At 40.1% G+C, this 27,257-nt stretch overlaps 2 protein-coding genes across 3 annotated transcripts in view; one reads left to right on the top strand and one right to left on the bottom strand.

Moving 5' to 3' along the window:
* Window positions 1–167: 167 nt before the first annotated feature.
* On the top strand, window positions 168–22,903 carry LOC128701244 (uncharacterized). The gene is made up of 5 exons (XM_053794836.2): window positions 168–1,582; window positions 19,352–19,423; window positions 20,552–20,659; window positions 21,681–21,908; window positions 22,215–22,903. The coding sequence occupies exons 1-5, from the start codon at window positions 383–385 to the stop codon at window positions 22,743–22,745; spliced, it is 2,139 nt and encodes a 712-aa protein (XP_053650811.2). The 5' UTR covers window positions 168–382; the 3' UTR covers window positions 22,746–22,903.
* A 563-nt stretch (window positions 22,904–23,466) lies between these two features.
* Window positions 23,467–27,257, bottom strand: part of LOC128701245 (sialate:O-sulfotransferase 1) — a 29,861-nt gene continuing 26,070 nt past the window's right edge. For both annotated transcript variants that reach the window (XM_070100250.1, XM_070100251.1), the window contains one exon: window positions 23,467–24,081. In XM_070100250.1, the coding sequence (XP_069956351.1) occupies window positions 23,898–24,081 (184 nt within the window). In that variant the 3' untranslated portion in view covers window positions 23,467–23,897. The remainder of the gene's footprint in view (window positions 24,082–27,257) is intronic.

Here is a 27,257-nt window from a genome sequence, read left to right as displayed (position 1 = left end):
AATAAAATAAAACTGCCGTGATACGTCTTGCAAGTAGGTAGCCGAGCGTAGCCAATTAACGTTCAGAACTGCACAATTGTTATTGGTGGTGAGAGAATGAGTTAGTGAGGGTATAGAGTGGGGCTCCTGTACGAGTTTTTAACCTTGTAAACGAGGGTTGGCCAGCTCACCCTCACATCAGTCTTTCTCTGGAGTCTGGCGACGGTGCGCAGTGCTTAACATCCACTCCAAACCATTATCTTATCCATATGCACAACACCACTTTGATGTGTTATGAGAAGTGTCCAGCACTGGTCACGTCCTAAATGATTTCACATGCCAGGAAGAGATGATTCCTTGTTGTAAACGCTGATCACCACACAGGTTCAAAATAACTGAGACAATGGCGATGAAACATGAAAGTTTTGTCCACTGGGCAGCTGTAACAGTTGTGTTGAGGTACGTGTCAGGGACAGTGGTGACACACGTCATCTCCACAAACATGTCTGATCCTCACTCTAGCTTCGTGAGGCAAGAATCCGCCCATATGAAACTGGACACCCTTATCGTTATGGTCAGTAAGATGGATCATCTCGAGACCAAACTTGACCTAATGACCAACCTTTTGAAGGACCAAGAAATAAAAAACTCGATGCTGGAGAAGAAACTGGAATCCATGGAGACCCAACAGGAGACACTTCTGGGGGTGGTCGATACCAAATTGTTTGAAATAAAGAACAAAGTGGAAGAAATGATTGGTGAATTAGAAAGTAAAATTGAAACAAAGTTGGAAGAAATAGAATATAGCTTAGGAGTGAAGCTAGCAGCAACAAACATCACCTTGAACACGATAGCAGGGAATATAAATAACGTGAACCTGAATATTGACATGGCGAGGACAAGTTTGTACCCAGTAAAGTGTGAAGAAGCTGTAGCTTTGATAGTCAACGCAAGCCACACATCCAAATACATGATGGAGTACTACACCTATAATGTTACCCATGCTACTGAGGTCGTCCTTCAGGACATGAAGGGCTACCTTGAACGTGTGGTGGAGGGCGCGGTCAACAGTAGTTTGCCAGAGTGCTGCGCTCAAGGAGTCATCGACTGTCAGAAGTCTTTATCTCGCCTGGAGGAGCTTGTATCTCCCAGTAACAACATTACCAAACACCTCATCGCTGCCGTCTTTAACCGAATCCGTGTGTCCAACTTGGCTATGGACAAGCGTCTTGGGGCTCTCCTTCACACTTCCTCTGTACGCCAGCGAATCTTGCAAGACAATCTCCTAGCGGCCATCACCTCCTCGAATCGGCTGATCACTTCGCAGATGCAAGATGTGTACAAGAAGTTCGAAGACCAACTTCAAGGGCTCGAAAATTCATTAGTAGTCTCTGCCAAACTCCGTGGCAAGGAGATAGTCATGGAAGTTCTCAAGGTGGCCAATTATACTCAAGAAGATATATCTACAGCTGGTCAGATCGACCACCTCCTTCACGCCCATGCTAATACCACCCACGCCCTAAACGTCGGTCTGGACCAGCTACAGGAGCTGCACAACATTACCATGATGCAGCTTGCTGCTGGCGACCTCTGCGTTGTATCAGTGAGTGTGTAAAACTGGGCAAGGAAGGAGGGGGGGGGGGTTACATGTGTGTAAAAGTCTTCTAACATAAACGGAAATACCCCAGAGAAGCACCTATTCTTGTGTATGTGTGTGTACTCGCCTATATATACTCGCCTATTTGTGGTTGCAGGGATCGAGACTCAGCTCCTGGCCCCGCCACTTCACTGATTGCTACTAGGTTCTCTCTCCCTGCTCCATAAGCTTTATCATACCTCGTCTTAAAACTATGTATGGTTCCTGCGTCGACTACATCACTTGCCAGACTATTCCACTTACTGACTACTATATGACTGAAGAAATACTTCCGGACATCCCTTTGGCTCATCTGAGTCTTCAACTTCCAATTGTGACCCCTTGTTTCTGTGTCCCATCTCTGGAACATCCTGTCTCTGTTCACCTTATCTATTCCATGCAGTATTTTGTATGTCGTTATCATGTCTCCCCTAACCCTCCTGTCCTCCACTGTCGTCAGGCCGATTTCCCTCGACCTTTCTTCGTAGGACTTTCCCCTTAGCTCGAACTATCCTTGTTGCAAACCTTTGCACTTTCTCTAATTTCTTGACGTGCTAGACAAGGTGTGGGTTCCAAACTGGTGCTGCATACTCCAGTGTGGGCCTGACGTACACGATTCCTTATTGAGGTATCGGAACACTATTCTCAGGTTTGCCAGGCGCCCATATGCTGCAACAGTTATCTGGTTGATGTGTGCTTCCGGAGATGTGCTTGGTATTATACTCACCCCAAGATCTTTTTCCTTAAGCGAGTTTTGCAGTCTTTGGCCACCGAGCCTATATTCTGTCTGCGGTATTCTTTGCCCTTTCCCTATCTTCATGACTTTTCAGTTGGCTGATTTAAATTCGAGGAGCCAGTTGCTGGACAAGGTGTCCAGCCTGTCCAGGTCTCTGTAGTCCTGCCTGATCCTCATCTGATTTAATTCTCCTCATTAACTTCACATCACCTCCGAAGAGGGACACTTCTGAGTCTATCCCTTCCAGCATTTCATTCACATATACTCAAAATAGCACTGGTCCTAGGACTGACCCCTGTGGGACCCTGCTCGTCACAGGCGCCCACTGTGATACCTCATCACGTACCATGACTCGTTGTTGCCTCCCTGTCAGGTATTCTCTGATCCTTTACAGTGCCCTTCCTGTTATACGTGCCTGAACCTCTAGTTTCTGCACTAATCTCTTGTGAGGAACTTTGTCGAAGGCCTTTTTTGCAGTCCAAGAAAATGCAATCAACCCATCCCTCTCTCTCGTGTCTTAGTGCCGTTACTTAGTCATAAAACTCCAGAAGGGTTGTAACACAAGATTTGCCTTCCGTGAATCCGTGCTGGTTGGCGTTTATAATCTTGTTCCGTTCCAGGTGCTTTACCACTCTCCTCATAATCTTTTCCATGACTTTGCATACTATACACGTCAGTGGCACTGGTCTGTATTTTAGTGCCTCGTTTTTGTCTCCTTTCTTAAAAATGGGGACTACATTTGCCATCTTCCATACCTCTTGTGTGTGTGTGTGTACTCACCTAATTGTGGTTGCAGGGGTCGAGACTCAGCTCCTGGCCCCGCCTCTTCACTGATCGCTACTCGGTCCTCTCCCTCTCTGCTTCCTGATCTATGTCATACCTCTTCTTAAAACTATGTATGGTTCCTGCCTCCACTACTTCACTTGCTAGGCTATTCCACTTCCTGACGACTCTATGACTGAAGAAGTACTTCCTAACGTCCCTGTGACTCGTCTGAGTCTTCAGCTTCCAGTTGTGACCCCTTGTTTCTGTGTCCCCTCTGGAACATCCTGTCTGTCCACCTAGTCTATTCCCCGCAGTATCTTGTATGTCGTTATCATGTCTCCCCTGACCCTTCCGTCCTCCAGTGTCGTCAGTCCGAAATCCCTCAACCTTTCCTCGTACGACATTCCCCTGAGCTCTGGGACTAGCCTTGTTGCAAACCTTTGTGTGTGTTTGTGTGTGTGTGTTTGTGTGTGTGTGTTTTCACACGGATTCAGTTGAGGCTTGATACTACCTAATAGTACTGTAATTGGCACATTGTTAATTATTACCGGTTCCATTTCCTTCTGCTGTATATTGCATCCCATCAATGCTTGACCATCATTCAGGTTACTTTTGAACTTATATGCCCAAATATAACTATTATTATTATTATTATTATTATTATTATTATTATTATTATTATTATTATACACAGTTGGTAAAGAGTACTTGTGTTGATACAGTTGAAGAAAATTACTTATTTCCTCAATGTAATCATTATCACATTAGGCGTATGGAATCTTTTAAATGTCAGTATTTATCTGGATGTCCCAAAAACCTCGTTTTTTACACAAATATTTTAACGGTTTTCGAAATGTTGAAAACAATATTTACATCATTATGAGAGAACTTCATTCAGGTAACGAAAAACAAATTTATAGTTTTCTTTTTTTTACTCTAGCTGCAAAAAATGTTACCTCTGAACGAGACATGAAAGTCTAAATTGTCAGTGTAGACTGACGGAAAATGAGTTGGAAATTACTGGGTTTCCCGTTTTAAGAAATGACTCACATACTCGGTATGCCAGCTAATAACCCCGTTCTTATTTTCGTGGATAAATGCAATATTAAGATATATATTCACCTTATACTATGAGGGAAGATATGTAAGCTATATTAATGTGAGCCTAAGCTGGAAAATACAATGCTGTGGCAAATACTTGCAACAGAATCAATAAATTTATATAGTATATTTTCGAAAATCAACTGTGGATGCGTACTAAGTGAAATTAGTCGTGTTAGAAACATTAATGATGTAGTTAGTATGCAGCTGACCTTCACATGTTTGTGTATCATGTAATGTGATAACAAGCACAAGCAACTACTACAAGCTGTTTGCTCTCCCGTACAAAGAAGGCAACTGAGGTCATGAAAGTTGCTAAGATCTAAAAAATGTAGGTAACTGAGATCCTGATGTTTTATGTGGACTTTTAGGTTGCTTGAGTGATGGGTGTTATCATACAAGAAAATCACTGAGGCTCAGTTACAAATACATGCAATGGTGACCTGTAGCTCAGTGGCCCGAGCATGCATCTTGCAACCAACAAAAAAAGCTTGATGCTGTACTCATAGTTTATAGACCCCTCAAGGAAGGTTCCTTGATGTTGGTGAGGGGCTCTTGATTTAGGGAATTGGATCTGTGCTCCAGTTCCCCGAATTAAGCCTGAATGCCTTCCACATCCCCCCCCCCCCCCAGGCGCTGTATAATCCTCCGGGTTTAGCGCTTCCCCCTTGGTTATAATAATAAAAATAATTATAGTTTATAGATTCTACTCATAACGAAGGGAAGCCTTACTGAAGGTGAAGAGCTCTTAATCCAAAGAATTAAAGCTACCTCCCCTAGATCGAATTTGATTGCCTCCCTTCCCTCCATTCCCCAAGGTTAGGACTCAAAGACGTCTGAGGTTTCACAGTCTCCCCATGGAATAAATAAATAAATAATGCAACCTTGCTACTTTTGCCTTTAGTGCTCCATGAGCTGGAACCCTGCTGGCTTCTGCTTGTTTGTTATTCATGATATATTTATTTTGTTGAGCAGGAGGAAGGCCAGCCAACATTTTGCATGAAACCTGAGGTGGGGGTCAGTCCTAACTCTTAGAGTCGACCAACTGTTCATTACCAAGTTAGAAAAATAAATTTTATTTTTGAGGGAGTCCCTCAAAATTTTATATATGTACTTAACTACAATGCTCGCTGTCCTCCAAACATTTAAAAAATACAATAAAAAAGGACAAAACTACTTGTAGCAACAGAGCCATTCGAAGACACATGACAATTCAATGAAGTATAGGCTAGGCTCTCGTAATCTAACGCAAAACAAAAAGATATCTCTCATCATTTGCAGTAACAGCCTGATTGATCAGGCCCTGATCCACCCCGAGGCCTGGTCATGGACCGGGCCGCGGGGGCATTGACCCCCGGAATACCCTCCAGGTATACTTAACAAAATCTACCAAGTCTGTTAGTCAAATAGATTTAAGAAAGTTGATATACTATATGAAAGACTAAATTCAATACAAGCAAATTATATTCAACAAAGAAAATGAACTTACCATATTGGCTGCAGTATATATAAGTTAACTTCTCAACCTACCCTGTTCTTATTTGCTTCAAATGTATGTAAAAAAACGGAAGTGTGTAGTAAATATTAGTATATATGAGAGTGGTTATAAGGAGGGTTTCTTCTCCCACTTGAGAGACATTATCTTACAAGCAACTACTCAAACATTAACATAACTCTAACCACTCCCGAATTAAATTCACTGGTAAAATCGCTTAAAAATAAGGCGTAGGTGTTGTTACCAGTTATTGCACTTTATTATATATAAAAGTGCTAAGCCCATAACCAGTTATTACATTACTAGAAACAAATATACTAAAACTAAAACTTTCTCAGATATCTGAAACAAAAAGTTACACCAGTTTACTAACTTGGGGTCACAGTCACATAAGTTACATAATAATTTTAAACATACAATACTATCAAAAACATTTAAATAAATATTACATAAGAAACTATACTCATACATAAAAACAACTTTCTAAATGAATGTCAATTGTAAATAAATTTTCCCCTCTTCCCAAAAGTAAAAACAACAGTAACAATACCTGACAACAGTAACAATACCTGACAGCAGTAACAATACCTGACAACAGTAACAATACCTGACAGCAGTAACAATACCTGACAGCAGTAACAATACCTGACAACAGTAACAATACCTGACAACAGTAACAATACCTGACAGCAGTAACAAACCTGACAACAGTAACAATACCTGACAGCAGTAACAATACCTGACAACAGTAACAATACCTGACAGCAGTAACAATACCTGACAACAGTAACAATACCTGACAGCAGTAGCAATACCTGACAACAGTAACAATACCTGACAGCAGTAACAAACCTGACAACAGTAACAATACCTGACAGCAGTAACAATACATGACAATAGTAACAATACCTGACAGCAGTAACAATACCTGACAACAGTAACAATACCTGACAGCAGTAACAATACCTGACAACAGTAACAATACCTGACAGCAGTAACAATACCTGACAACAGTAACAATACCTGACAACAGTAACAATACCTGACAGCAGTAACAAACCTGACAACAGTAACAATACCTGACAGCAGTAACAAACCTGACAACAGTAACAATACCTGACAGCAGTAACAATACATGACAACAGTAACAATACCTGACAGCAGTAACAATACCTGACAACAGTAACAATACCTGACAGCAGTAACAATACCTGACAACAGTAACAATACCTGACAGCAGTAACAATACCTGACAGCAGTAACAATACCTGACAACAGTAACAATACCTGACAACAGTAACAATACCTGACAGCAGTAACAAACCTGACAACAGTAACAATACCTGACAGCAGTAACAATACATGACAACAGTAACAATACCTGACAGCAGTAACAATACCTGACAACAGTAACAATACCTGACAGCAGTAACAATACCTGACAACAGTAACAATACCTGACAGCAGTAACAATACCTGACAACAGTAACAATACCTGACAGCAGTAACAAACCTGACAACAGTAACAATACCTGACAGCAGTAACAATACATGACAACAGTAACAATACCTGACAGCAGTAACAATACATGACAACAGTAACAATACCTGACAGCAGTAACAATACATGACAACAGTAACAATACCTGACAGCAGTAACAATACCTGACAACAGTAACAATACCTGACAGCAGTAACAATACCTGACAACAGTAACAATACCTGACAGCAGTAACAATACCTGACAGCAGTAACAATACCTGACAACAGTAACAATACCTGACAACAGTAACAATACCTGACAGCAGTAACAAACCTGACAACAGTAACAATACCTGACAGCAGTAACAATACATGACAACAGTAACAATACCTGACAGCAGTAACAATACCTGACAACAGTAACAATACCTGACAGCAGTAACAATACCTGACAACAGTAACAATACCTGACAGCAGTAACAATACCTGACAACAGTAACAATACCTGACAGCAGTAACAAACCTGACAACAGTAACAATACCTGACAGCAGTAACAATACATGACAACAGTAACAATACCTGACAGCAGTAACAATACATGACAACAGTAACAATACCTGACAGCAGTAACAATACATGACAACAGTAACAATACCTGACAGCAGTAACAATACCTGACAGCAGTAACAATACCTGACAACAGTAACAATACCTGACAACAGTAACAATACCTAACAACAGTAACAATACCTGACAACAGTAACAATACCTGACAACAGTAACAATACCTGACAGCAGTAACAATACCTGACAACAGTAACAATACCTGACAACAGTAACAATACCTAACAACAGTAACAATACCTGACAACAGTAACAATACCTAACAACAGTAACAATACCTGACAACAGTAACAATACCTAACAACAGTAACAATACCTAACAACAGTAACAATACCTAACAACAGTAACAATACCTGACAGCAGTAACAATACCTGACAACAGTAACAATACCTGACAGCAGTAACAATACCTGACAACAGTAACAATACTTAACAGCAGTAACAATACCTGACAGCAGTAACAATACCTGACAACAGTAACAATACTTAACAGCAGTAACAATACCTGACAACAGTAACAATACTTAACAGAAGTAACAATACCTGACTGCAGTAACAATACCTGACAACAGTAACAATATTTAGCAGTAACAATACCTAACAAGAGTAACAATACCTAACAACATTAACAATACCTGACAACAGTAACAATACCTGACAGCAGTAACAATACCTAACAGTAACAATACCTAACAACAGTAACAATACCTGACAGCAGTAACAATACCTAACAACAGTAACAATACCTAACAACAGTAACAATACCTGACAGCAGTAACAAACCTGACAACAGTAACAATACTTAACAACAGTAACAATACCTGACAGCAGTAACAATACCTGACAACAGTAACAATACTTAACAACAGTAACAATACCTGACAACAGTAACAATACCTGACAGCAGTAACAGTACCTGACAACAGTAACAATACTTAACAGCAGTAACAAACCTGACAACAGTAACAATACTTAACAACAGTAACAATACCTGACAACAGTAACAATACTTAACAGTAACAATACTTAACAACAGTAACAATACTTAACAACAGTAACAATACCTGACAAGAGTAACAATACTTAACAACAGCAACAATACCTGACAACAGTAACAATACTTAACAACAGTAACAATACCTGACAACAGTACAATACCTAACAACAGTAACAATACTTAACAGTAACAATACCTAACAACAGTAACAATACCTGACAACAGTAACAGTAACAGTAACAGTAAAGTCCGAGGCAGCTACGGTGAAAAGCTCTGTTCCACAAGGCACAGTACTAGCTCCCATCTTGTTCCTCATCCTCATATCCGACATAGACAAGGATGTCAGCCACAGCACCATGTCTTCCTTTGCAGATGACACCCGAATCTGCATGACAGTGTCTTCCATTGCAGACACTGCAAGGCTCCAGGCGGACATCAACCAAATCTTTCAGTGGGCTGCAGAAAACAATATGAAGTTCAACGATGAGAAATTTCAATTACTCAGATATGGTAAACATGAGGAAATTAAATCTTCATCAGAGTACAAAACAAATTCTGGCCACAAAATAGAGCGAAACACCAACGTCAAAGACCTGGGAGTGATTATGTCGGAGGATCTCACCTTCAAGGACCATAACATTGTATCAATCGCATCTGCTAGAAAAATGACAGGATGGATAATGAGAACCTTCAAAACTAGGGAGGCCAAGCCCATGATGACACTCTTCAGGTCACTTGTTCTATCTAGGCTGGAATATTGCTGCACACTAACAGCACCTTTCAAGGCAGGTGAAATTGCCGACCTAGAAAATGTACAGAGAACTTTCACGGCGCGCATAACGGAGATAAAACACCTCAATTACTGGGAGCGCTTGAGGTTCCTAAACCTGTATTCCCTGGAACGCAGGAGGGAGAGATACATGATTATATACACCTGGAAAATCCTAGAGGGACTAGTACCGAACTTGCACACGAAAATCACTCACTACGAAAACAAAAGACTTGGCAGACGATGCACCATCCCCCCAATGAAAAGCAGGGGTGTCACTAGCACGTTAAGAGACCATACAATAAGTGTCAGGGGCCCGAGACTGTTCAACTGCCTCCCAGCATACATAAGGGGGATTACCAACAGACCCCTGGCAGTCTTCAAGCTGGCACTGGACAAGCACCTAAAGTCAGTTCCTGATCAGCCGGGCTGTGGCTCGTACGTTGGTTTGCGTGCAGCCAGCAGCAACAGCCTGGTTGATCAGGCTCTGATCCACCAGGAGGCCTGGTCACAGACCGGGCCGCGGGGGCGTTGACCCCCGGAACTCTCTCCAGGTAAACTCCAGGTAATACCTGACAACAGTACAATACCTAACAACAGTAACAATACCTGACAACAGTAACAATACCTGACAACAGTACAATACCTAACAACAGTAACAATACTTAACAACAGTAACAATACTTAACAACAGTAACAATACCTGACAACAGTAACAATACCTGACAACAGTGCAATACCTAACAACAGTAACAATACTTAACAACAGTAACAATACCTAACAACAGTAACAATACCTGACAACAGTAACAATACCTAAGAACAGTAGCAATACCTAACAACAGTAACAATACCTGAAAGCAGTAACAATACTTAACAACAGTAACAATACCTAACAACAGTAACAATACCTGACAACAGTAACAATAAATAACAACAGTAACAATACCTAACAACAGTAACAATACTTAACAACAGTAACAATACCTGATAACAGTACAATACCTAACAACAGTACAATACCTAACAAAAGTAACAATACCTGACAGCAGTAACAATACCTGAAAGCAGTAACAATACTTAACAGTAACAATACTTAACAACAGTAACAATACCTGACTGTAACAATACCTGACAACAGTAACAATACTTAACAACAGTAACAATACCTAACAACAGTAACAATACCTGACAATCTGCACATTTGAAAAAAAGTGAACATCCATTAGAATTATTTTTTAACTTGCGGAAAGAACTCGCTACTGTCCAATAAAATTCACAAATAACTCGCACAGTTGGCTAATAGTGACCAAAATGTCGTCTGTTTTAAGTGCTGGTTAGTAAGTTTATTTAGGTACAGGGAAACATAACTACAATTATATTACATAGTGTAAATCACCTAGGATAACTCCCCAAAGTGACTATTTTCGTTGGAGTCTTTGTAACATCTTATAATTTAAACCTTCAATGTTAAAACAGTAATTCAACTGTGTTGATGTCAGTTACAGGTTATAAAAGGGGATATAATAGGAATAGAAAGTAAACCAAGTTATTTACATTAACGTTAAAGAGAGTTATTTTTTAATTGTTCCAGCCACGGTGTTGTGGCCTTTATTCTCCTATATTTATTCAGGAGCAATATGGGTTACATCAAGGCTCATCCCCTCAAGGAAGGAAAAGCCTTGATACCAGGAAGGGATACATTCTTCCCACCGTGGCAACAACCAAGGCTTCTTTCAACGGCCACCATATATTTTTATTTTTTCAAAAAATCATAAATCATACATTTACGGCATATTTAACTGTTGATCTAAAACCTATGCTATCTTCTAAAATTTGGCTCCACTATAAATTAAGCAAGATGAACAATTTCCCCGAAACACTTTTGCCAACTACGCTTGTAAATGTTACATTTGGTACAAGCTAACTTTTTTTTCTAATGTAGCTGCGTCCTGTTAGCCTGCTGTTCCTTGTTTATGGCAGGCAGGGATTGTTTATGAATGGCTCAAGTGGGCAGCGCTGCTATCCACAGCACAAGGGTATGAACCCTCTTACCTACATTCATGGTAAGCTGTCTCTTTAACATCAACTAGATAACCCTCACCATAGCTGTCTAACATCAACTAGATAACCATCACCATAGCTGTCTAACATCAACTAGATGCAGATCTAGAGAGTGTACAGAGATCCTTTACTGCACGTATAAGTTCTGTCAAGCACCTTAACTACTGGGAACACTTGGAAGCACTTGACTTGTACTCGTTGGAACGCAGGAGGGAGAGATATGTCATAATCTACACTTGGAAAATCCTGGAAGGAATGGTTCCAAATCTGCACACAGAAATCACTCCCTACGAAAGTAAAAGACTGGGCAGGCGATGCAAAATGCCCCCAGTTAAAAGTAGGGGCGCCATTGGTACACTAAGGGAAAACACCATAAGTGTCCGGGGCCCAAGACTGTTCAACAGCCTCCCATCAAGCATTAAGGGAATTGCCAATAAGCCCCTGGCTGCCTTCAAGAGAGAGCTGGACAGATACCTAAAGTCAGTGCCCGATCAGCCTGGCTGTGGCTCGTACGTTGGACTGCGTGCGGCCAGCAGTAACAGCCTGGTTGATCAGGCCCTGATCCACCGGGAGGTCTGGTCATGGACCGTTGATCCCCGGAATGACCTCCAGGTAATCACCATACCTGTCTAACATCAACTAGATAACCATCACCCATGTATCTAAAAATGTATAATCCAACGAAACTCGATTATACCGATAATGGCTAATAAGGAAACAGAAATACCAAAGCCGTGATAAACATCTTTATTTAATAGAATAGCGTAATATCTTCATATATTATCCAAGAATTACAGAGTATCAAACGCCATCATCACTGCTAAACAACTAAAACAATTTTTAAATGTATGGTGTAATGCAGCATACGTTGGTAGTACCTCAGGTGACTTATCTGAGAACATGGCACCTCAGGTGACTTATCTGAGAACATGGCACCTCAGGTGACTCATCTGAGAACATGGCACCTCAGGTGACTCATCTGAGAACATGGCACCTCAGGTGACTCATCTGAGAACATGGCACCTCAGGTGACTCATCTGAGAACATGGCACCTCAGGTGACTCATCTGAGAACATGGCACCTCAGGTGACTCATCTGAGAACATGGCACCTCAGGTGACTCATCTGAGAACATGGCACCTCAGGTGACTCATCTGAGAACATGGCACCTCAGGTGACTCATCTGAGAACATGGCACCTCAGGTGACTCATCTGAGAACATGGCACCTCAGGTGACTCATCTGAGAACATGGCACCTCAGGTGACTCATCTGAGAACATGGCACCTCAGGTGACTCATCTGAGAACATGGCACCTCAGGTGACTCATCTGAGAACATGGCACCTCAGGTGACTCATCTGAGAACATGGCAGATCACTCTACACTAGTTTTCCCTTATCTAAACTATCTGATTCTGCAGCAGTCAGCGATCACTCTCACTTCAACAGCCATCCTCTTACATCTGAATATTTTAGTTTTCACAGCAGCAGCATCACAGCAGCAGCATCACAGCAACATCATCACAGCAACATCATCACAGCAACATCATCACAGCAACATCATCACAGCAACATCATCACAGCAACATCATCACAGCAACATCATCACATCAACATCTTAACAGCAACATCACAGCAACATCATCACAGCAACATCTTCACAGCAACATCATCACAGCAACATCATCACAGCAACATCTTTATAGCAACATCATCACAGCAACATCATCACAGCAACATCATCACAGCAACATCATCACATCAACATCTTAACAGCAACATCACAGCAACATCATCACAGCAACATCTTCACAGCAACATCATCACAGCAACATCATCACAGCAACATCTTTATAGCAACATCATCACAGCAACATCATCACAGCAACATCATCACAGCAACATCTTTATAGCAACATCATCACAGCAACATCATCACAGCAACATCATCACAGCAACATCATCACAGCAACATCTTTATAGCAACATCTTTATAGCAACATCATCACAGCAACATCATCACAGCAACATCTTCACAGCAACATCATCACAGCAACATCATCACAGCAACATCTTTATAGCAACATCATCACAGCAACATCATCACAGCAACATCATCACAGCAACATCATCACAGCAACATCTTTATAGCAACATCTTTATAGCAACATCATCACAGCAACATCATCACAGCAACATCATCACAGCAACATCATCACAGCAACATCTTTATAGCAACATCTTTATAGCAACATCATCACAGCAACATCATCACAGCAACATCTTCACAGCAACATCATCACAGCAACATCATCACAGCAACATCTTTATAGCAACATCATCACAGCAACATCATCACAGCAACATCTTTATAGCAACATCATCACAGCAACATCATCACAGCAACATCATCACAGCAACATCTTTATAGCAACATCATCACAGCAACATCTTTATAGCAACATCATCACAGCAACATCATCACAGCAACATCATCACAGCAACATCTTTATAGCAACATCATCACAGCAACATCATCACAGCAACATCATCACAGCAACATCTTTATAGCAACATCATCACAGCAACATCATCACAGCAACATCTTTATAGCAACATCATCACAGCAACATCATCACAGCAACATCATCACAGCAACATCATCACAGCAACATCTTCACAGCAACATCATCACAGCAACATCATCACAGCAACATCATCACAGCAACATCTTTATAGCAACATCATCACAGCAACATCATCACAGCAACATCATCACAGCAACATCATCACAGCAACATCTTTATAGCAACATCATCACAGCAACATCATCACAGCAACATCTTTATAGCAACATCATCACAGCAACATCATCACAGCAACATCATCACAGCAACATCATCACAGCAACATCATCACAGCAACATCATCACAGCAACATCATCACAGCAACATCATCACAGCAACATCTTCACAGCAACATCATCACAGCAACATCTTCACAGCAACATCATCACAGCAACATCTTTACAGCAACATCTTTATAGCAACATCATCACAGCAACATCATCACAGCAACATCATCACAGCAACATCATCACAGCAACATCTTTATAGCAACATCATCACAGCAACATCACAGCAACATCATCACAGCAACATCTTCACAGCAACATCTTTATAGCAACATCATCACAGCAACATCATCACAGCAACATCATCACAGCAACATTTTTATAGCAACATCATCACAGCAACATCATCACAGCAACATCATCACAGCAACATCTTCACAGCAACATCTTTACAGCAACATCATCACAGCAACATCATCACAGCAACATCACAGCAACATCATCACAGCAACATCTTCACAGCAACATCTTTACAGCAACATCATCACAGCAACATCATCACAGCAACATCTTCACAGCAACATCATCACAGCAACATCTTTATAGCAACATCTTCACAGCAACATCATCACAGCAACATCTTTATAGCAACATCATCACAGCAACATCATCACAGCAACATCATCACAGCAACATCTTCACAGCAACATCATCACAGCAACATCTTTTTAGCAACATCATCACAGCAACATCATCACAGGAACATCTTCACAGCAACATCTTCACAGCAACATCATCACAGCAACATCATCACAGCAACATCTTCACAGCAACATCATCACAGCAACATCTTCACAGCAACATCATCACAGCAACATCATCACAGCAACATCATCACAGCAACATCATCACAGCAACATCATCACAGCAACATCATCACAGCAACATCATCACAGCAACATCTTCACAGCAACATCTTCACAACAACATCATCACAGCAACATCTTTACAGCAACATCATCACAGCAACATCATCACAGCAACATCATCACAGCAACATCTTCACAGCAACATCATCACAGCAACATCTTCACAGCAACATCTTCACAGCAACATCATCACAGCAACATCATCACAGCAACATCATCACATCAACATCATCACAGCAACATCATCACAGCAACATCTTCACAGCAACATCATCACAGCAACATCTTCACAGCAACATCACAGCAACATCATCACAGCAACATCTTCACAGCAACATCTTTACAGCAACATCATCACAGTAACATCACAGCAACATCATCACAGCAACATCTTCACAGCAACATCTTTACAGCAACATCATCACAGCAACATCATCACAGCAACATCATCACAGCAACATCTTCACAGCAACATTTTTACAGCAACATCATCACAGTAACATCACAGCAACATCATCACAGCAACATCATCACAGCAACATCTTCACAGCAACATCACAGCAACATCATCACAGCAACATCTTCACAGCAACATCACAGCAACATCATCACAGCAACATCATCACAGGAACATCTTTATAGCAACATCATCACAGCAACATCTTTACAGCAACATCATCACAGCAACATCATCACAGCAACATCATCACAGCAACATCATCACAGCAACATCTTCACAGCAACATCTTCACAGCAACATCATCACAGCAACATCATCACAGCAACATCTTTACAGCAACATCATCACAGCAACATCATCACAGCAACATCATCACAGCAACATCATCACAGCAACATCTTTACAGCAACATCATCACAGCAACATCTTCACAGCAACATCATCACAGCAACATCATCACAGCAACATCTTCACAGCAACATCATCACAGCAACATCTTCACAGCAACATCATCACAGCAACATCTTCACAGCAACATCATCACAGCAACATCTTCACAGCAACATCATCACAGCAACATCATCACAGCAACATCATCACAGCAACATCATCACAGCAACATCTTCACAGCAACATCATCACAGCAACATCATCACAGCAACATCATCACAGCAACATCTTCACAGCAACATCATCACAGCAACATCATCACAGCAACATCATCACAGCAACATCATCACAGCAACATCATCACAGCAACATCTTCACAGCAACATCATCACAGCAACATCATCACAGCAACATCATCACAGCAACATCACAGCAACATCTTCACAGCAACATCATCACAGCAACATCATCACAGCAACATCATCACAGCAACATCTTCACAGCAACATCTTCACAGCAACATCATCACAGCAACATCATCACAGCAACATCTTCACAGCAACATCTTCACAGCAACATCACAGCTACATCATCACAGCAACATCATCACAGCAACATCTTCACAGCAACATCTTCACAGCAACATCATCACAGCAACATCTTCACAGAAACATCATCACAGCAACATCATCACAGCAACATCATCACAGCAACATCATCACAGCAACATCTTCACAGCAACATCATCACAGTAACATCATCACAGTAACATCATCACAGCAACATCTTCACAGCAACATCATCACAGCAACATCTTCACAGCATCATCACAGCAACATCATCACAGCAACATCATCACAGCAACATATTTATAGCAACATCATCACAGCAACATCATCACAGCAACATCTTTATAGCAACATCATCACAGCAACATCATCACAGCAACATCTTTATAGCAACATCATCACAGCAACATCATCACAGCAACATCTTTATAGCAACATCATCACAGCAACATCATCACAGCAACATCATCACAGCAACATCTTCACAGCAACATCATCACAGCAACATCATCACAGCAACATCATCACAGCAACATCATCACAGCAACATCTTCACAGCAACATCATCACAGCAACATCTTCACAGCAACATCATCACAGCAACATCATCACAGCAACATCATCACAGCAACATCATCACAGCAACATCTTCACAGCAACATCATCACAGCAACATCATCACAGCAACATCATCACAGCAATATCATCACAGCAACATCACAGCAACATCAACGTCTATTCAATTGTTCCATAATGCTCCATTTTATGCAGAGTATGTAACTTTTGTAATATAAATGTTAACCAAACCATACCCCCGGCCGGGATTGAACCCGCGGTCATAGAGTCTCAAAACTCCAGCCCGTCGCGTTAGCCACTAGACCAGCTAGCCACAATAAGATTCATCCAACTAGGTATATTTCTACACCATAGGAAGGTTAGCACAGGCACCACTGTGACCACGGGCTGGAGTTTTGAGACTCTATGAGCGCGGATTCAATCCCGGCCGCGGGTATGGTTTGTTTGCAATCGTGTCATTACGATTTCTTGAGTTATAAATGTTAGGTTAGATTTTGTAGCATTGTTAGGTTTATTTGCGTACCTTAGTTATACTTTAAATTTGATGACCTTCTTTAAAGGAAGGGGGATAACTTTCAGTGGAAGTACCTTGATGACGAAGGTCTCTTAATCCAAGGAATTGGACCTACCCTTCACATTTTATCAAATCTGATTGCCTCCCATTTCTCGTCAAAACCCCTTATGGGTTTATCTACCCCATAAATATGATAATAACTGAGGGAACATAAGAACAAACGAAAGAAGGAACACTGCGGCAGGCCTGTTGGCCCATGCTAGGCAGGTACAGTTCTCCTATCGGCTTAAGCCAACGCCCTGAACTAGTCAGGTCAGGTCACATTCACTTAAGGAAAGAGCACGGTGTCTGGCTTTGTAGCACAAGCTAGTCAGGTCCAATTCACACCCACCCACACCCACTCATGTATTTATCTAACCTATTTTTAAAACTTCACAACGTCTTAGCTTCTATGACGGTACTGGGCTGTATAGCCCTTGTGGCTTAGCGCTTCTTTTTGATTATAATAATATGACGGTACTTGGGAGGGGAAGTGTGGCATGCAAAGAGTACGTAACCTTTATTCGGCGCATGTACACACCCTCATTTACAGGCTATCTCCCCCAACCAGCGAACCAGGGGACTAAGGGTTGGCGATGGGGCCCCGTCGTTCAACCAGTACCCAGGTTCCAGCCAATGAGAAGATGGTTTTGGCAATCGCAGAGGTTATGTGGGCATCACTCACCTGTCTGCCCTTGTCATTCCCATTCTAGAGTTGGTTGAAGCACGGTCTGCTCTCTAGTGGCTTCTATTCTGCCTTGCTTACCGTGGAGTGCACTAATACCTATTGTTGCACATAGTGTATATAGTGTACATACTTCTGTTCTAAATTGGTGAAGGATAATATAAGTCAAAAGTTTTCTGCTGTGTTTATTTTGCTCCCTTTACACCCAGGATAACAGTCCTTTGGGACTCCTGGGTTGTAATAGGAAGTAAGATATAGCTCTTGGGCCTGCCTCTTGAAAGCAATAAGAAATCAGAATATACATCAAAGTAGTAAATGAAAGATGGTTTGATTTTTTTTTTTAATTTTTCGCACTAGTTAATCCGTAAGTTCCACATAAAATATTCTCGTAGTCACTATCTTCCTGGCCGCGACAGCTCATAATTATACAAGTGTTTGTTAGGATCACAACGTGTAGACTTCACGTACATCATCAAGGCTACAATTCCTCATAACACCAACACTAGGATACAGTGTTAAGAATTTAATGTTTGTATTTGGTATAGTAATATACTGTAAATGATGATGTAAGATAGTTTGAGCCATTGTTAGTTTATACTGGTAAGGGAATTCAACCATTCAAGCAGGGATAAACCACTGCTAAGTCATATGTAGATGAAATATTAATTAAATCAATGTTCTTCACAGGTTCCCGAGACATCAGACAATAGAACCATCACCTACACAGGGCGACCAGTCAATAATCTATTAGACGACGCTGTGAGTATTATAGAGAAAACAATTTACAACTTAGAGAAAATTGCTAATGCTTGAGCCTATTAGGCGGTTCCTACGAGAATTAAAGAACACATTTAGGGAAGAATTAACCTCTTGTTAGGAACGTGGCATCGTCATTATTCTAGTTAGGTTTGTTAAATTTAGAGGATCATTAAGATTGCAATTCTCTTGTCGACGAACATCATGAACATTTCAATGCCTAGAGTAGTAGCATTTAGAGAAAACTCTCATTATATATAAATTAAGAGATGTAAACTTGTATGTACTATATATATATAACCTGTGTGCTAGTAAGAGGAGTATTATGTTTGGTTAATTTTAAAGCCTATTTACTACATGAGGATCATTAAGACTACACGTAACTTACACAGTAGCAGTCTTAAGAATATTTAAATTCGTAAAACAAAGAATAAAATAAACTTTCAGCATATACACACTAACAGACATATGTCACGGTATAATGGTTGTCTGGAAACAAGGCAAGTGTTTCCTGACGCGGGTCTTAGCCATATGATGACCCACAACTGGAGCTTTTGGCCATCTGACCGAGAACTTCCGCTGGCTTTCCGGCCCACCTCCTTAAAAATCAAGGTTATGATTATAACTATTATAATAAATCATATATAATGTTTCTTATATATGTCACGGTGTATATATATATATATATATATATATATATATATATATATATATATATATATATATATATATATATATATATATATATATATAGTATTTTTATTTATGCTTATTCACTATTGAAAGAGCAGTTATTTGTGGTAATTAAGAAATCCTATAATTATGGTAATAAGAGAAATGAGATTATTGTTGTCTATTACCCATTTAAGATTTTTTCTATTAAATTCGGTTTATAATTTTTTTATATCAAATCAGCTTAAACATTTAATACAATTAATAAGTACTTGGAGGTGGTATGTAACTGCGTTTCTCGAGAGGTTCCTTGATATTGGTAAGGGGGCTCTTGATCAGAGGAATCGAACACGTCCTCCCCTTCCTTAGAACTTGATTACCTCCCATTACCCAGGAACTGTATGACCCCTACTAGTTTAGCGCTTCTTAAATATAATAATCGTGAGGGTTCATACACAGATGAAGAACATGCACGTCAGCTTGGCCAACCAGCTGAGTCGGATCTCCGATCAACTAGCCGGACTAAGAATCTATTACTCCACCAGCCTCCACATGAACACCCAGCAGGTAGGTCTTAACTATATATCTTCATTGCACTGCTCTCTGCGACCGTGATCTTCAGAAACTTTTTGTTCACTACCTCTACATCTCTCAAATTTTCACAGCTCTATAGCATTAGGCTTGTCAAAGCACATGGTTATAGTGACAAATACATTTATATATATATAAAAATTAAATTTTTTACCTGATAATCGTCACTCACTAATCACCTATGAAGTGAAACAGTTCAGTAGGTAATTCTGCTTCATAAGCTACGGTAAAAACATTCACGAAGCCTCGTAGCACAGAATGTTCAACTTACCATTGTATCACCATGATTTTTTATTAGTCATTCCATCGGCACGTTACTAATATTGTCTACAGCTGACTGACTGCACAGCTCACTTTATTCACTGTATAATGGACATTTATTGCTCGCTACTTCACTTCTTTACCACTACATGTTTAACTAATTTTAATGCTAGTTACTGTTTTTCACTGTTACACTCTCTCCTTGATCTTAGGATAATCAGCAAGTAACCATCCTGTCAGTTAAATACGTCCGTGAAAAACTGCAGTAGCAATCCATAACCCATCGCTTAATAGTGAATCACGTTTGTAGAAACCCTTTCCTCTCTAAACACACTACAGCACAATTCATCTTTGATGTTGACTCTGAACGAGTATCTGCTTGTACTGTGTACAGTATGCTTCAGTAATAACCCACATGGAGAGAGAAACAAAAAAGATTAATTGATCCATATTGTTCAACCCCCTGCTGGAATTCTCTTCAGCATCTGCTGAAGATATATCATTTATGTTAAGCGCTAAACCCATGTGGGTCATTCAGCGCAAGACGTGGTGGGGGCTTGATCCTCCGTCTGCTGAGCGCGAGACATCTGCTGAAGAGGATCCCATCAGGGGGTTGAAATATACAGATCAATTGATCTCCTAGTTTGTCTCCATGTGGGTTATTATTGAGCACTGACAAGTGTTTATTACACTTATTCGTTGTACAGTATATTTAACCTTGCTTTTTTTGAGATAGTTGGCGTCGGAAGTTGCGGCGCTGAAGTCCGGGATGCGACAGGCAGTGCAGGAGCTGGCTAAGTCGACTCACACCTTGGCGAAGCTGCGGCGTTCCTCTCTGGGTTACCTGGACGCTGCAGTTACCACCGTCACCTCAGCCGCAGTCGCCTCAGCCAAAGCTACTGCTAACCAGCTCACCACAGAACTCCATGAATTGGCCGACCGTTTTCAGTACAGATTAACCAAGGTGAACTGAACAAATGTTGCAGGATTAAAACAAACGTTAATAAAACTTTTAGGTTATGATTGTTTATAACGAATGTTAGCATGAAGTAATGAAATTTACTTACCTTTAAATGTTCATACTATAAAGATAGTATCTTCCTGGATGGATGCTTTCAATCGGCCTATAATTTTTAGTATTGTTTTATTACTCCATAATTATATATGACAATAAAAAATGGGGTTATGTTAAAGCAATTAGTTATTGTCGAGTGATAACTAGTTACCCCAGCTTTTCCATCCAGTACTAAAATATGTGTGCATATTACAGTTGGAAGCTGCAGTAAGGGAGGCTGGGACCCAATGTCCTCCACAGTACACCAAGGTGGGCGGTATCTGTCTCCTACTATTGCTTAATACCAACACCACCTGGCATGAATCCAGAGAGAAGTGTAGAGACCTCGGCGGCGATTTAGCTACAATACCCGATGATGCCACTCTCCATCATCTTCACTACTTGTTCAACACCACCGCTGCTGTTAACTCCACACTCTCACTCAACTATTGGGTAGGAGGGACACTAGTGGGGGATTCTTGGGCGTGGGTGACGGGCACGCCCGTAGTGGTGAGGGTGGGTGATGCTTCCATGATGGAGGAGGAGGAGGAGGATGATGAAAAAGAAACTCAGCTGTGTTTGATGTCATCTGCCTTGAATCTGGTCCCCTCACCCTGTCACACTCCCCAGGCTGCACTTTGTCAACATAACTACCCCAGCCATAACTCCTACATATTTAATGACTCCAGCAACAATATACTCAACGACTTTAGCGTGCATCCTGCTAATGATGGTCTTCCAGCTTAAAAAATCAATATCGCATAGCTATTTGTATTTGTTAGGTAGATTACTCCTTTTCTGTAGTGAAGAGACTTGTAAAAATTAGGCTACTTTATAATCACATACTTAAGTTTATATATAATATATATATATATATATATATATATATATATATATATATATATATATATATATATATATATATATAATATTAATATAGCCGTTTTCTTCCAAGACAGGGTTACCCAAAAAAGAAGAAACAATTTCATCGTCATTTACTTCATCACTGTCTTGCCAGAGGCGGCCGATACTACAGTTCAATAACTGCAATATATCTTCACCCTTGCATTAGCAAGGGTTCACCCTAACAGTAAATAGGTACATGTGTATGTGAGTGATATCATATAGGATTTCTATACCATAGATAGATATGCAGTAAGATAAAAGCTCTTAACCAGTAAATTCAAAAGGGCAAAATAAAAAGTAAAACCAGTTGTGCAAGTATTCAGTATATTTAAGAGATTACCGTCAAAAGGTTTATACAGAGATATAGTGCGGGTGAAAAAATATAATGGAAAATTCTCAAATATTTTAAAAACCGACAAAAATAACTTGTCATAAATACCTTCAATGCTAAACGTTACAGCCATGTACCTTGAACGCTAGCGCACTCAGCGCTAGCGTGTTTCCATAAGACACCTGCTGTCCCTGTTCACCAATCAGTATAAAATGGGTACCTGGGTGTTAGTAGACTGGTGTGGGTCGCATCATGGGACAACTGACCTAATTTGCCCGAAATGCTCAGCATAACAAGCAGCTTTCTATATAGTAGTATGTCATTAATGTCAGCTAGGCCTGTATACCTTGTACATGTATTTGTAGAAATAAAAATATTATTAATTATTATAAGCGGTAGTCGAGGTTCACTGGATAACGAGGCACTAACAAAAAATAGCACAGTAGTATATAATGACTGAGAAATTTTCAAGTTAACGTGTGAACTTTTCAAGCTAGAGTCAATGGTCACCTGAGTTCACAGATCAGTCAGTCCTTAACTTCAGATCTGGAGGGACGCCTGGCTTCGAATGTAGGGTTTCTGGGAGTGATTAGCAGATGAAGGATCTAGTCTTCAACACTGAGCGACCCACACGAGTTTAGCGCTTCATATAATTATAATAATCAACTATTAGAGTTGTCTTCATTCCCATTGCTGAGAAAACTTGGGATGGGTGGAAGATTGAGAGGAAGAGCTTTTTGTAGGTGTGAGTCTCCGACTATTCTGCTGATGGGGTCAGTCCTGGTGTAGCGCATGACGGTGTTAAACATCTGCGTCAAGAACCATCCCACTTTGGTGCTAGCGAACCTACAACATACACAATATATATATTAACACTTGACACCCAACACTATAAAACTTCTTTAGTATTATAACTGCTTAGTATAGTAGGTTTAAATTAGTATATATTATATTTATGGGGTCCAGGTGATTTTCCAGGAAGGTCACACAATCCCTAGGGGATGGGAAAAAATTATAATTGACCCAAAGAAAGCTAGAGTAGATCCAGTTCCCTGGATGAGGGGTTCGTCTACATAAATATTAACATTAAGAATAATTTAATCCTTAAAATTAAAACACATTCAGAGATATATACATCTCAGTGAATGTACCCAATGCTGCTGTAACGTGTAGTATTATAAATCACGAGGAGGGAGAATATTGTCTTCGGGCTAATGAAAACAGCAGGAAGGATATATATATATATATATATATATATATATATATATATATATATATATATATATATATATATATATATATATATATATATACAAGAAGAGTGATTGGTGGAATGATGAAGTAAAGGGTGTGATAAAAGAGAAAAAGTTAGCTTATGAGAGGTTTTTACAAAGTAGAAGTGTTATAAGAAAAGCAGAGTATATGGAGAGTAAAAGAAAGGTGAAGAGAGTGGTGAGAGAGTGCAAAAGGAGAGCAGATGATAGAGTGGGAGAGGCACTGTCAAGAAATTTTAATGAAAATAAGAAAAAATTTTGGAGTGAGTTAAACAAGTTAAGAAAGCCTAGGGAAAGTATGGATTTGTCAGTTAAAAACAGAGTAGGGGAGTTAGTAGATGGGGAGATGGAGGTATTAGGTAGATGGCGAGAATATTTTGAGGAACTTTTAAATGTTAAGGAAGAAACAGAGGCAGTAATTTCATGCACTGGTCAGGGAGGTATACCATTTTTTAGGAGTGAAGAAGAGCAGAATGTAAGTGTGGGGGAGGTACGCGAGGCATTACGTAGAATGAAAGGGGGTAAAGCAGCTGGAACTGATGAGATCATGACAGAAATGTTAAAAGCAGGGGGGATATAGTGTTGGAGTGGTTGGTACTTTTGTTTAATAAATGTATGAAAGAGGGGAAGGTACCTAGGGATTGGCGGAGAGCATGCATAGTCCCTTTATATAAAGGGAAAGGGGACAAAAGAGATTGTAAAAATTATAGAGGAATAAGTTTATTGAGTATACCAGGAAAAGTGTACGGTAGGGTTATAATTGAAAGAATTAGAGGTAAGACAGAATGTAGGATTGCGGATGAGCAAGGAGGTTTCAGAGTGGGTAGGGGATGTGTAGATCAAGTGTTTACATTGAAGCATATATGTGAACAGTATTTAGATAAAGGTAGGGAAGTTTGTATTGCATTTATGGATTTAGAAAAGGCATATGATAGAGTGGATAGGGGAGCAATGTGGCAGATGTTGCAAGTATATGGAATAGGTGGTAAGTTACTAAATGCTGTAAAGAGTTTTTATGAGGATAGTGAGGCTCAGGTTAGGGTGTGTAGAAGAGAGGGAGAATACCTCCCGGTAAAAGTAGGTCTTAGACAGGGATGTGTAATGTCACCATGGTTGTTTAATATATTTATAGATGGGGTTGCAAAAGAAGTAAATGCTAGGGTGTTCGGGAGAGGGGTGGGATTAAATTATGGGGAATCAAATTCAAAAGGGGAATTAACACAGTTACTTTTTGCTGATGATACTGTGCTTATGGGAGATTCTAAAGAAAAATTGCAAAGGTTAGTGGATGAGTTTGGGAATGGGTGTAAAGGTAGAAAGTTGAAAGTGAACATAGAAAAGCGTAAGGTGATGAGGGTATCAAATGATTTAGATAAAGAAAAATTGGATATCAAATTGGGGAGGAGGAGTATGGAAGAAGTGAATGTTTTCAGATACTTGGGAGTTGACGTGTCGGCAGATGGATTTATGAAGGATGAGGTTAATCATAGAATTGATGAGGGAAAAAAGGTGAGTGGTGCATTGAGGTATATGTGGAGTCAAAAAACGTTATCTATGGAGGCAAAGAAGGGAATGTATGAAAGTATAGTAGTACCAACACTCTTATATGGGTGTGAAGCTTGGGTGGTAAATGCAGCAGCGAGGAGACGGTTGGAGGCAGTGGAGATGTCCTGTTTAAGGGCAATGTGTGGTGTAAATATTATGCAGAAAATTCGGAGTGTGGAAATTAGGAAAAGGTGTGGAGTTAATAAAAGTATTAGTCAGAGGGCAGAAGAGGGGTTGTTGAGGTGGTTTGGTCATTTAGAGAGAATGGATCAAAGTAGAATGACATGGAAAGCATATAAATCTATAGGGGAAGGAAGGCGAGGTAGGGGTCGTCCTCGAAAGGGTTGGAGAGAGAGGGTAAAGGAGGTTTTGTGGGCAAGGGGCTTGTACTTCCAGCAAGCGTGTGTGAGCGTGTTAGATAGGAGTGAATGGAGACGAATGGTACTTGGGACCTGACGATCTGTTGGAGTGTGAGCAGGGTAATATTTAGTGAAGGGATTCAGGGAAACCGGTTATTTTCATATAGTCGGACTTGAGTCCTGGAAATGGGAAGTACAATGCCTGCACTTTAAAGGAGGGGTTTGGGATATTGGCAGTTTGGAGGGATATGTTGTGTATCTTTATACGTATATGCTTCTAAACTGTTGTATTCTGAGCACCTCTGCAAAAACAGTTATTATGTGTGAGTGTGGTGAAAGTGTTGAATGATAATGAAAGCATTTTCTTTTTGGGGATTTTCTTTCTTTTTTGGGTCACCCTGCCTCGGTGGGAGACGGCCGACTTGTTGAAAAAAAAAAATATATATATATAATATATATATATATATATATATATATATATATATATATATATATATATATATATATATATATATATATATATATATATATATATATACACACATAGAGTGTGTGTGTATGGAATTACAAAGGTATAAAACATGTAAAAATTTCCAAGTCTAAAGTTAATTTATTTTTTAACCTATACAGTTTTTATACCTTTATAATTCCATATACGTATTTTCTTTTTGAAGACGTGAACACAAGACTAGGAAGTCTGGAAATACTGTAAGATGCGCATGCGCAAGATCACCCTATAAGCGAGGCTTCTTGGATGTGTTTGTCATTTGCCTTTCGGAAGTTCTGACAGAGCTGAAAATCCCAGAAGCTCTATATACCTACCATCTTAAGTCTAACCTAGATA

This window comes from Cherax quadricarinatus, chromosome 72 (assembly GCF_038502225.1).
Source record: "Cherax quadricarinatus isolate ZL_2023a chromosome 72, ASM3850222v1, whole genome shotgun sequence".
In the NCBI taxonomy this organism is placed as follows: Eukaryota; Metazoa; Arthropoda; class Malacostraca; order Decapoda; family Parastacidae; genus Cherax; species Cherax quadricarinatus.
Note: the sequence above shows the minus strand (reverse complement) of the source record. Positions and strands in the feature narration are given on the sequence as shown.

Excerpts from the sequence above, each read along its gene's own strand:
- LOC128701244 (XM_053794836.2), top strand. The coding sequence starts at position 383 with ATGGCGATGAAACATGAAAGTTTTGTCCACTGGGCAGCTGTAACAGTT. Across the intron at positions 1,583-19,351 it reads GCGACCTCTGCGTTGTATCA|GTTCCCGAGACATCAGACAA; the intron begins GTGAGTGTGTAA and ends TGTTCTTCACAG. Across the intron at positions 19,424-20,551 it reads ATAATCTATTAGACGACGCT|ATGAAGAACATGCACGTCAG; the intron begins GTGAGTATTATA and ends GTTCATACACAG.